Genomic DNA, 13,020 nt, shown 5'->3' on the forward strand with positions numbered 1-13,020 from the left:
CATCCTTGGCATGCCCGTACAGATAGACCGTTTTGCTGTGCCTTCAACAGTGTCTCCTTACAGAGCACATCAGATCTGTTTTGAAGGGAAACAGGTAATTCACAGGGGCTTGGGTTGTGATGAAGAAGCCCTGAGTCACCTACATTCAGGGTTAATCAGCATTATTCTGTCCAGGACAATTGTTAACAGGCAGTAGCCCTGCCAGAGGGAGAGTTCCATGACACACAGTGGAGCTAGAACCCAGGCTAGCCTGGACTACCAAAGGCAGCCTGTACTACGAAACAGTGCTCAACTACTCCATAGTACTACACTCCATCACCTCTTCAGAAACATTTGCTATGCAACCATGCTGGCATTTGCATGCCTCAAGCAGAAACAAAGAAGGGGATTACTACAAACAAACTGATCTGCATTGTAGTACATCAACTGGCTCAAGGAACAACAGTAACAGCACAGAACGATCCTAATCATTACGGTATCAAAACAAAAAACTGAGGGTGGCATGGCACGTTTCCAGAAAGTATTTTAGCCTTTAGCAAAATGCTTAATCCTAAACACTCTTCCCTCCTCTACAACCACCTCCTGCATTTTTATTATCCTTTGGAATTCTTCACCTCAAATGTAGTAAAGCTACTAGCAAGTTCCCTCCAGGCTATGAAATAATTTGTAATACCTTTCTGTTAACACCTTTAAATGGTAAGTGGGCACAATTCTAACCAGAAGCTATTGAGCTTCTGAAAGCAGGTTATTTATAAAGAAAGCAAAGCTATAAACACTCACAAACCCAGGACTCAATCCAGTATGCCTATTGCTGGGAAAGGGAAAGAAGAAAAAATACACCATCTCAGGTCAAGAACATGCACTGTACTGTAACTGGTGCTAATGGGGAAAGTAGGGCTCAACCCCACAGAGCCCCTAGCAAAAACATGCCTATGAGCCTGTATGACCAGAGAGACTGTTTTGGGAATTTCATGAAAATCTCAACTGGGGAATTAGAAGCTTGGAATTACTTTAGATTGAATAAGAGACCAAAATGTGAAAAGATACCTGACAAAAAGCCCTATGGACAACATCATAACTTTCCAGGCTTTCACTCTACCTGGGTAACTCCTCAAAACAATCTACAGTCTGCAGAAAGCAATCAAATTCCTGTGAAAGGTCGATTCATTTTTCATAAGATCTGGTCAGTGATGTCGTATCAACTTCAAAGAAGTTTACAATCTACTTTTGTTTTGTCAGAAGGACAGTCTCCGACACCAGGCCTATTTTACCCCTACCTCTAGCACAGAACACCATCATGAAGTACATGCAAAGCACAAAGGATAAAGCTATAATTCCAACCTGTTACACCATAACACCATATATTCCTTCAGTGAAAGCAGAGATCCATTTGGTCCCTGAAAAAGCGATCCCATGTTGTGTTCACTTGCATGACATTACAAAAGGGTAAGGCTCCTTAACAGAAACCTGAAGACATGCATCACACATGCTAGTTGCTGGGCAGCTGTGCAGACAGTGGCCAGCTCAGCAAACTGAACTGCTATATTGCCTCCCGCGGCTCCCTTTAAACACCCTCACCTACATAACCTTGTTTGATGCTGCTTCAGTGACAACAGAAGCGCAGCCTGGGGTTTATCAGCAGCTTCAGCCACGTTTGCTCAAGTCACGTCTACAGTTCTAGGAAAGGTCTGGTCTTCTGTACCAGAAACGTCTGTATCTCTGCTTTACAAATTTTATAGGAGCTGAACAAGACACCTGACATACATCGAACTGGATAACTGTATTTCTCAAGTCTCCATGTGTCATCTGAAAAACACCCACAGGTATATCCTTTACTGGATGCTTGTTTCCTAAAATTGCCACAACACTTAAGATCTTCATGCTCAGGGGCCAGTGCTTCAGAGCACATACTGTGGTTTCAAGTCAAACCATACATCATAACTATTGCATTTACCATCACTCTTACACAAGCAACCCATCTTCCTTCAGCATCTCTTAGTTAGAGTTGAGCCACAAAGGGAGTGAGAAACACAACAGTTTTGTAAAGTTCAGTGGGCTTCTGATATCCACCACTCTCAGAACAGAAGTATCCCCATCTTATACAAAATAACACTTTGCCATATGTAAACCATCATAAGCAGATCTCAGCCTAATAGCGCTATTGACTGAGGCAGCTTTAGCTGCATAGCTACGCACTTCAGCTACTTGCTATCATTACGCACTAACCTATAGCAAGCTAGTGCTTGAGATTTCTCAAGGTGTACCCAAGTATCAGTAAATTAATGGAGTGTACTTTTTACTAATTAGGGAACCACAAGTTGCAGAAAAGCCCCTGTTTCAGATGCTGTACAAACATGCATGTTCTGCCTGAAGAACTGGTGTCTTCTCTTCAGAGCACTGTTGGTAAAGGCACAAAGATGCTGCCCAGGAAGACCATCCATGTCTGTTTTATCAGCCTTTGAAGGTTGATTCACTACCTCCATTAGAGGCACATCTCAACTCATACATATTGGGTTATCGTAACAGTGACTAACACCATGTGTGCAATTGAACATTAAGAGTACACCTCACCAGGATACTGCCTTCCTCATGATTTCAGTACAGAAAACCAGCACAACAACTCTGCACACAGTAGGGACATCAAGGTACAAAGCTGTCCCAGAGAAGGATTCGCTAAGAAACTTACTGGTTGTTCTTTACAAAGAAGCATCTGGAGAAACTAGCTGCCATGATAGTCAATTGGTTTGACACTTAGCTCTCTCTGATAAATCTCAGCATAATTTGTGTTTCATAAATGCACATGCCACACAATTCCCTGCCTAGAGGAATTCCACTTGTCCATGATAAGGGACATGGTCACCCTGAATATTACATTTAGGTTATTATTGCTTCTCACTGAAGGTGAGTTGATTTGCTGTCTCTGCTGTTAAACATGAGCATCAACTTTCCTATGATGAAATATACATGGACAAAGTTACCCAAAGGTAAGCCCTTCAAGTACTTCCATCATCTTCAGCTTCTAAGGGGTTTTGGGCAATTACACAAAACATTATGCATTTATATAGTATCCTTTATTCCAGACTAGAACCTCTTCCGACTGGGTGCTGCAGTGAAGTTCTCTTGTTCTATTAGTGCTAGATTAGGATCCAGTCTGGGAGACAGAAAGATAAGCCATATCGTAGCTGGGGAAAAAAAAAAAACCCAAAATCAAACAAAAAACATCCTACATAGCTACGAACTCCACACAACCTGTTCTCTAGATGTACTATTTTCCACTTAGAGTCTAACATCTGCTCTAACGTTCTCTTCAGTTCTCCTCCTTCAATTCTCTTTTTCCAGGACAGGACATGCTATTCAAGAAAAGTCTGGAAAAACGAACAAAAGCAAGCAGAATTTAAACAGAGTGAACAGCAAAATCTCACTAAGTCATCTGATGAACAGATCAGTTCACATGGATGTTTCCTACAGAAGGCATCTCCACATGTCCAGGAGATTAATTAAGTGCCACGCTTACACCTACATAAAGAATCAGTTTTCCACACTTCCTCATCAATTGAAAGCACACGCTTCCTCAGAGAAAGGATTATGAGGACGTCTACTGCTCCTCTTTAGCTCCATCTCCTAAAAAAATTAAACTAGCCCTTCCCAAACATGTGTCAGACCCATTCATTCTGAAAGCGCACCTTTGTGCCTTGTAGAGTTTGCAAATTCAAATACAGAAATAGGTTATAGCAAAGACACAAAATGCTACAATGGCTTCAGCTTGGATCAACAAAACCATTAAGATAAGATTGCCTGTTTTTTAAAGCTGATACTACCCTATTTTGTCTCCTCTAAGCCAGGAAATAGAAGTTGCTCTTACCCAATTATACCACCCGACTCTTTAGAGACACAACAGAACTTTATATCTTTGCTCAAAGACAACAATATCGTGCCTTTGCATTTGGCTGGAAAAAAATTGGCACCAATTACAGTATGCAGACAAGCAAGACCTTGGAAAGGATCCCATTGGGAGAGGAGCGCTCCCTGCTGCCCCAGGGACAGGGCTTATGATGGACTGGTACCGGGTTCCTGGAATGCAAGCCTGTAAAGACATCTCTAACAGTCCCTCTTTTTTCTCTTCTACAAGTGATGCACTTCTACTATCACACACAGGAAACAGAAACAACCACAGGTACTGAAGTAGAGCTCCCCACACCTACAGTTGAGTTCTGTCAATCAGGTACAATAATCTCAGCTCACTTTCACTTCTATAGAAGACAAAGAGGCTCATGAACTCAAGGAGTTCAACTGGCCTCAGGCTTAACCAAAAAGACTTCTCAGCCAGGAACTACCTGGGGCATCCAGACAGACTCCTACACACTAGGAGACAAGCCCAAAGAAGAGTCAAACGTAACAAGACTCACAGGAAGTAACGCTGAGAAGCAGACAGACTCCTACACACTAGAAGACAAGCCCAAAGAAGAGTCAAATGGAACAAGACTCACAGGAAGTAACGCTGAGAAATAGTTCTGGGAGTCCAGGTTTGCATCCAGCTGCTGCAGTGGGAACTCCAGGATCACTTTACTGAGCACCTGCATCATCTCCTTCAGGCCAATGTTATATGCATACCTGCAATGAAAAAGGCAAAAACCCCCAACAATTTCACACTAACTGATCTCTGCAGACTGTGGCTCTTCACGTAGATACAGCAGAAAATTTGATTTTCATCTTCCAAACTTGTTCTTTATTTATTTGTTTGGTTTTCCAAATATTCAGGCAATAAAACCACCTTGCATTGCATCAGGCCCTGCATAACGCCACAAGTCCTACAAAATCTGCTACCACAGTGGAACAGGCTGCTGCAGGGACAGCACACTCACATTTACTAGAGCACTGTAGGACTACTGTTGCACAAAAGAAGGAAAACAGGTTTGTATTTGAGAAATACTAGGTAAAAGGGACTGTCATTACGTGTTCTAGACTTGCTGCTGTAAAAACAGAGTGGCCAAGCCACATCACAGCACAGCCCCAGCTGCAGGCAGCTGGTTGAACGTTGCAATGCACAGAGCAGCAACCCCTGCATGAACTTATAAGCAGTCTGTGCCAAGAACTGGCTTGCTCTCTTCAGTTCACAGCAATTCAATCTCATTACAAATTGGGGCAGGAAAAGCCTAACCACTGAGCATGCTACAGATGCAGCTGCTGCTCTCCATCAACTCCTGTTGTCATTCAATCATGATCTCTAATTTGTATTTCTCATGCTCTATACTGATAAAATTAATGTTAGCAATCAAACATGGGTATTCACATGCTTTCTCTTCTTTCTAGATCTGCTGTCAAACCCAACTGTTCAGCCTAAGGGACAGCATCCCTAAGGGAATACTCACTTGAGGGAGTTGATTTCCAGGACCAGGTTGTCACAAGAAATGTTTTCCTCTTCGCCCCTCTGTAATGTACCCAGAACCTCATTCTGGAAAACTAATGAAAGAAAGGACAGGTAGTTAGACAGGAGAGGGAAAAGCACAGATTCTTCAAACTGTTCACTACTGAAGAAACTATGCCCTTAACAAAGGAAGCATTCTGACACAGATGTCTACCTGTTCTCCGTAAGCTGGCACAAACTCACATCAGCTATACTTATAAATAGTGGGATAGAATTCAAATAAAGGAGACTATCTACTAGATATCATTGATCTATCCACACAAACCAGTACAAAGCTGTTTACCTCCACAACCTTTTAGAGCAGAGTTTCTATTGTACTCTCACAATCTAGCCTTTCCTATTCAGACAAACCTCATCTTCTCCTAACTACTGATATGAACTCAAACCTAAAGTTTATTGGTTTAATTTCCTTTGGGGAGATATTTTAACATGAAAAAAGTTTTGGGTTTTTGGTGTTGTGTTTTTTTTTTTAATTTGGCTTGAATCTCTCTCTTTCAAATCCAGGTAAGCTTAACACAAAACAGAAAACCAAAACGTATCTGCCAAAAGAGGCAGCTCCTACAGGGACATTTAATTCTCCAGCACGATTACAGCAGTAATCTGTCCACACAGGGAAATTCTGCCGGATCTTCACACAATCTCTGAGTTAGGCAATGACACTGCCATTTAAACAGACAACTCAAGGAGGTCACTTTCATGAAGGCCCAGTGATCAGGAGTGAGAAAGCTGGAGGACCTTTGTCTAGCTTCTCATCCTTGGCTGCCTTGGGTTAACACAACAGCAACACAAGGAATATTAAAGAACTCTGTAGAAAATGTAGGAAGTGAGGTCAGGAAGCAAACATATTACAGACATCCACAAATTTTCCAATATACCTACAGAAAGCAGCACAAATCTCACATTCACTGCATTATCTGCAGACTCAGCATACTTCTTAACAGCCCATCTCTCACCTTTGATGTCATCTAGCTGAGGGGACGCTGCCCGACTGTCTGGCTCCTCAGAGCCCATGCTCAGGTCGCTGTCTGACTCGCTCTCTTCCTCTGAATACATGGCTGGGCCTGATAAAGAAGAGAAGATGCAGCATTCAACACGCAAAAGCTGCAGCTGCCATATGCACGAGGAACCACCTGCCCCAGGGACTTCCCAACCAAGTCAGCAACTATCTGTCCTTGCAAGGAAGCTTCTACTTACAGGTCCAGATGATCAGATTTGCTGCAGAGGGAATGCTACAGCTGGCATTAGGATAATGGGACTCGAGTCTGCAGGCAGACAACAAAGGAAAAGGGACAGAACCAAATGCATTTTGCACAGACTGCTGACTCATGATGGAGTAATGTCAGCAGACACTGTCACTAGCAGGAAGAAAGTCAGCAGTACCCGGAATAGCCAAAGCATATTCCCTAAGGGAGGGCCTGGTATCCCATTGTGTGCCATTCACAGCACAGACAGCTGTGTGGGTTAGCTTAAGTCAAAGATATAATAAACGTCTTTCACAGAGCACAGGAAAAGAGAGAATCTGGTCCATCACTTGCTTTCACCTCTCACCTTGCCTCCACACACATATATCATCCTGCTTCACAAAATCCAGGGCTTACTCTAGATAAATTATCAGTGTTCCAAGTTTCCCCAACACAGGTCTGTCTGTCCATCCCCAGGTGACTACACTAAACCTTTCCTCACCCCATAGGCTTTGTCTCTGCTCTTCATCCTCTTCATTCTTGTCATCTGCTTTCCAGAGGTAGCCTCTGCCCTCTGAGCCTACATCCTTTTTATTGTACCCTGAAAAAGAAACAACGATTAGGAGGCAGATGTACTGGATCTGCTTACAGGCAAACCTGAAATAGACTGGTATAACCTGGATATTACTGCCTCTAAATATCCTCCATCAAGAGGGCACTGGGATTCCTGCAGATGCATACAGATTTCAGTTTTTATCTTCTCACTTGCCTTGGTAATTGACTGACTTACTCCTCCCTACAGCAGCAACATTCAGCTAATGCTGAATTATGTGAATGCACATTTAGATCCCTTGACAAACCCAGACTGGTAGAAACAGTACTTCACAAGGACAAAGTCCTTGGACACAGTCCAGGTACAAGGACATAGCTCTTGCAACCTGCCTTGAACCAAACATCTCTTCCAACTTCAGCTTATTGTCTCCTACAAGCCTCCTACTCTAAGAAAAATGGAAAATAGCTGAGTCGCCAAAGATTTTAATACTGGGGTACTGAGATACATCTCACTGTCCAACTTGAGCCAGATATCCTTGCTTGCCCTACTGAAAACACACATATTCCAAGCTGAGTGCAGCACTAAGCTCTAGTCTGGCACTGCAGAGTCTAAAATGGGGGAGGGAAAGACCCCAAAAGATCATGGAAAGCAAAGCCCTCTGCATAGCCTGAGTGCATGGAGCCAGAGACTCTCATACCTTTCAGTTTCACTTTGCTTTCCTCCTTGTTCACGCCAGAATCATCACTGAACTGGTCATCATCCTCTTCCTCCTCATCTGGCGGGTGCAGAGAGATCACTGTGCCCTCAGAAAGAGTGATGCCAGGACCTACTACTACCTGCAAATATGTGCAACATATCTTAATGAAGAAATACCCTGATTGCCCCCTTGTACCTCCACCAGCAGGGACTGTTAACAGCTGCTCCAGACAAGCTGTATACTAACAAGTATAACTGAAGACATCAGCACTGCTAGGTCACATACCATACTACCCTAGCCAAACAAGAGGAAGAAAAACGTGCAAGTAGTAGCATATCCCCTACATTTGCAAAAAGGCTTGGAGCAGCCCTGTATCCTGGTATGGTCCAGATTAAGCATACTAACTTGCCAAGAAAGACAGAAAGCAGAACAGACATAAGTACAGCTCACCTGAGAAGAGAGGACACAGCGGGGCTTTAGCTTTACTTTCTCCTTCACTTCAGCTTCATCGCAGATAACAGAATGGCGGATCTCCACATTATCTGCTATGTGTACTCTGTCCCAGAGAAAAGCTCCATCCAAAATGACTTTATCACCTGTTATACATCACCAAGCACAAAGATGTTGAGCAAGGCAGTTTGCTGCTCTCCCACACTGCTGAGTCCGCTAGAAAGCATCTTACTGAATCCCAATGCTCTTGATGCATGATGGATGTTAGATGAAAGGTAAAAATTGGCCTCAGAGGCCTACGTCCACTTCTTACCCAAAGCTAAAAGACGAGTTTGCTCTCTACAGAGACTGAACAAGTTGACAGTGACAACTGACATCTTGGTTTTGCACAAATACAACCAAATCACAAAAAAATTCCAGCCAAGACTAGGAAGAAGGAGTACCAGGCAGCTCACAAAAAGAGAGGCAGATGTCCCTCATTTGCAGGATGTTGGTGGGTGAGAACTCTAGATCAGTAAAGGTCATGCACCTCTACTGCTGAAACAACTTGTTTTCATTAAGTGCCTTCCACCTTTCAGCATCTTTATGGTACCCTGAAATTTTTTATCTCTTTCCTCTGCTGGAAAACCAAGCTTTTCTCCTTTCTTCTCATCAGAAGCCAACCACCTATCAACCTCACTCACCCAAATGCACTGTGGACACTAAATCCCAACAATCTGTGCCCTTGCCTGACAAGGCCTGCACGTCCCCCATTCTTGTACTCACCTATCCTACAGTTCTGCCCAATAACGCTGTTTGTTATGGAGCAGTTGCTGCCAATGACCGTTCCCTGCCCAATCAGTACGTTCTCTTCCAGCACGCTGCCGTGGCCGAGGCTAACATCCACCCCTCGGTAAATGTTGTGTTTAGAATGGGTGTAACTCTGATTCTTGTCATCAGTGAAGTTCATCTCTGGAGTCAAAGGATAAACCCAGCGCCGGATGATGTCAGAGCACACAGCTTCATACATCAGCAGGTTGCATATATGGGCACCATACTCTTCTGTCGTTACATGCATATGGATCTGGTTCCCCAAGACCTGGTAGACAGGCAGGAGCATGTCAGAAGATTCTCTAATGCAAGGTAACAGGATCTCCCTTGTAACAACCCCCTCCTTACCTCCTCATTCACCAACAGACCACGGACAAAGTCATCCCGTGTCTGGTAGTCAAAATTGTCTGTGAACAGCTCAGCCACCTGCCATGAATAAAATACAAGGAAATAATATAGTTAGCAGAAAATGTTCCTAGGGAAGCCAGATAATGGCTGTTCAGTGGTTCTCAGAAAGACGAGTTATACAGTATAGGGAAGTGATGCTCTTGCCTTGAATAAAGTTTTGATTCCTTCTGCTAGGAGTGTTGACCTTCCCACCTCCTCCTCCTAATGGAGACTATGGGCAGATTCTGGTTTTCAGAAAGGGCAAAACATTGCTTTAGTGTTTCCAAGCAATCCCCCCAGCCTCACTTTGTAGTTTCACTCCCTAAGGAAGGCTGTAGACCAGCTTTTTTAGATGTGGAAGAGATGTTAGCGAGCTTAGGCTGGAATAACCCTGAATGTTACTCTAACATGGTACCAGCTCGCAAGTACTGACACTTTTCCATAGCATAGCCATCACCTCTGCTCCACAGATGTTGCTACACTTGAAGTGAAATCACAAAGTGATTTCCAGAATGGTTTCATCCTGTGCCAAATCAGCCAGTCTACCAATGCATCCACTGTCTAGCTCTGCCTGGGCTCGAGCAGTGGACGCCAGATACAGACTGTGCCCCCAAACAGTCGGCAGAACAGCACCATGTCATCACTCGGGCTCTCAGCTCAGTCGCTGACCACAGCTGGGAGTTACAGTTTCCAAACCTAGGACACTCAGGCCACATGCATCCCCTGCACACCAGCAGTACAGAGGGAGCAATGCAGATTGAATTTTAGACCCTCAGAAGGGCAGAGCTCACCTGTGGAGAGCAGATGCTGATATGACAATCCAGCAAGTCATGGCGCACCTCAACGTTCTCAATAGAGTTCTGGAACAAACTCTGAAAGAGGAAAAAATTCAGATGATTTGAGTGCCTCACACAGTACCAAACCCCAAAAGCCTTCTATAAGCCGGGGCAGTATTGATTGAATTATTAAATTAGCTGAAGTTCTGAAGATCAGAGAAATCTACAATCTACTGAGACACAAGCTTAGCAGGCACAGCCTGGTCACACAGAGTTGCGTTTCAGTCAGCAGAGTCTGCCCTCGTCCTTACACAGTGCAGCTCTCCAAGAAACAGCTTGTACTTCAAACAATCACTTTTCCTCCAGGAGGCTCCTTACCTTAAGTCACTGGGAGCTACAAATGTACAAAGAACATTGATAAGTGAAAATGCAATAGGTATAGCTTCCATACCCCCTGTGGATTTTTACAGCTGTGGGTTGTTTTTTTGTTGATGTTGGGTTTTGTTTGGTTTTTTTTTCCTTTTTGGTTTCCTACAGTGATTTGTGCTTTCGTTTGAAGGTAAAAAATAATCTACTGATTACCGATTTGGGGATGAAAATGCCATATAACCACAGTCTTAATTCCGAGTTGAAAAAAGAAAAAGGTCCATCTATCTTACTGGAGAAAGCGCCTCCACATTTACAGGGCATTTACTACATTATTAGGTGAATAGTACAGGCAGAGGTAATAGTAGGTACTACCCCTTGCATCTGCTGCTGTTCCACCCATCATGCCAGGCTCAGTGCCACTTCAAAATGGTTTGTGTATGACAGTGGTATATGCATCCCAATTTGGGAACCCCTGTGACAGCACAAATCATCCACCTCCCTTGTTTCACAAGGAGAAAAGGAATCAAATAAACGCAAAAACTGAATTGTGAGAAATCGGTCTGTCCTATCTTCGAACTCTGAAATGAGTCCCAAACATGTGTATCCCAGCACAATTTCACCAAGCCTCAAATAAAGGTTAAAGAAAAAAAAAAAAAAGCCAGTTTACCAAGAGTTACTTCCTATCACCTGCTCCTCCAAAAGAAGCAGCAAGCACAGTTCCCCAGCCCTCACTCAAGGAGGACCTTCTCCTTGAGGTGGGTTGCTTCACTACCGCAGCCCTTTTCCACCTGTCATGTTCCAGACGCACCATAGGAAAGCGGAATCGTTTCAGCCCCTGGGTTCTCTGGTAGTGAAGGACACGGTTTGTGGCACTGTCCATAGCAATAACAATGTCATCCTCTTTGCACCTGGCATGGTGACCAGGCGAGGACTCCTTGAATATCATCGTCATCACAGAAATATTCTTTTCCATCTTACGACGCAACCTGAAAAAAAAGGGCAGAACCTTAAAATCACTCTTCAGAAAGTCAGAGCCCAGAGTCTCAGTACAGCAGGCAAACACACTCTCTTTCAACACCTACTTGTGCTCTTCAAGGGCTTTGGATATATTAAAATTGGAGACCACATCGCCAGTGACGAGAATGAAGTCGGAACGAACAAGGGATTTGGCATCAACATCTCGTAGCACGTCACCAAGGGAGCGGTACAGGTCAGAAGTCACAAAGCGCACCGTGTTGGGAGAGGTGTGGCGGCACCACTTGGATTTTCTGGAAGGAGAAAAACACATCAGGAAAGTGTAAAGAGGATATTCCTATAGAGAACACACTAGGACACAGATGTGGCGTGCACTGGGGTACCGTAAGCGAATGCACGGAGAATCCTATTACAATGAGCCCGCTATCGATAGGCTTAGGTATGCTCATTTGCACACAGCAGGTGAACTGAAGAGGGTTAAACTTTAGTCTAACCATGGCTTATGGAAACTTAGGAAACTCGACTCTACTGCGAGCCGAGTTTTGACAAAGGAGAAGGAAAAGTTACACACAACCCAAACTTTTTTTCCTTGGAAAGCAGTACCTCAGGCAAGGAAAAGACTGCATGCTTCTCTTTAGCTTGCAAACCTGCAGCATGCAAAGGCAAAGGTGCCGAGAGAGCTGTTTCCATATTCCACATGGTATACCAAGACAGGGCATAATGTAAAGGGTGGTACTCTAATTTACATGGCTACCCACAGGAAACCCCTGCATTTAGACAAGAAAAGCTAAATGCCAATATAAATGCAGCCCCAAAACACAACCCTTTTAATACACTGCACAACCACATCCCTTCACAGGAGGAATGGTCTTTTTTGAGATATGCTAGGAGACAACTGTTGAAAGGGAATCTCTTGCACAGAGTTTTCATCACAAGGATCAGTGAGACCTTTGAGGCTTGTTGGAGGACAGAAGAATCCTTTCCATGATAAAGCTACAAGAAAGAAGAGATTCTTACTGTAAATGCTCTTTTATCTCAGCTGACTTCCAACAGCAGAAAACAAAGGTTTCTTCCACTCCTGTTGCTGTTAGGAACTCCAAGGTATAGTCAATCATGGCCACATTTGCCATAGGTAAAAGAGCCTAAAAAAAACCCAAAAACCACAAAAAACATATAGACAGCTGAACAAACACTCTGTACCTCAACATCAGCAGCAGTCCCTTTCAACTTGAGGATATAATATCATCAGTAGTACCAGAAAAATAACACCAGTAACTGCTCCATCACCTTTTATCAAAAATTTTTAAAGTGGATCTAAAAAGTAAGAACTAGTTTCTGATCTTCTATAGGGGCAGATACTCAGTTCAGAGAGGAAGGCATTAAAAAAGTGAAGTTAT

General features: G+C 43.6%; 1 protein-coding gene across 1 annotated transcript in view; it reads right to left on the reverse strand.

Annotated features, from left to right (window-relative positions):
• EIF2B5 (eukaryotic translation initiation factor 2B, subunit 5 epsilon, 82kDa) overlaps positions 1–12,759 on the reverse strand; it is a 17,273-nt gene extending 4,514 nt beyond the window's left edge. Inside the window, exons 1-12 of the mRNA XM_009696037.1 lie at positions 12,641–12,759; positions 11,731–11,916; positions 11,457–11,634; positions 10,295–10,375; positions 9,465–9,542; positions 9,072–9,384; positions 8,307–8,452; positions 7,857–7,995; positions 7,109–7,207; positions 6,379–6,486; positions 5,370–5,460; positions 4,488–4,611 (exon numbers count right to left, since the gene is read on the reverse strand). Of these exons, the coding sequence (XP_009694339.1) occupies positions 4,488–4,611; positions 5,370–5,460; positions 6,379–6,486; positions 7,109–7,207; positions 7,857–7,995; positions 8,307–8,452; positions 9,072–9,384; positions 9,465–9,542; positions 10,295–10,375; positions 11,457–11,634; positions 11,731–11,916; positions 12,641–12,753 (1,656 nt within the window). The 5' untranslated portion in view covers positions 12,754–12,759. The remainder of the gene's footprint in view (positions 1–4,487; positions 4,612–5,369; positions 5,461–6,378; positions 6,487–7,108; positions 7,208–7,856; positions 7,996–8,306; positions 8,453–9,071; positions 9,385–9,464; positions 9,543–10,294; positions 10,376–11,456; positions 11,635–11,730; positions 11,917–12,640) is intronic.
• Between the last annotated feature and the right edge of the window lie 261 nt (positions 12,760–13,020).

Source organism: Cariama cristata, unplaced genomic scaffold, assembly GCF_000690535.1.
Source record: "Cariama cristata isolate BGI_N322 unplaced genomic scaffold, ASM69053v1 scaffold14732, whole genome shotgun sequence".
Taxonomy (NCBI): Eukaryota; Metazoa; Chordata; class Aves; order Cariamiformes; family Cariamidae; genus Cariama; species Cariama cristata.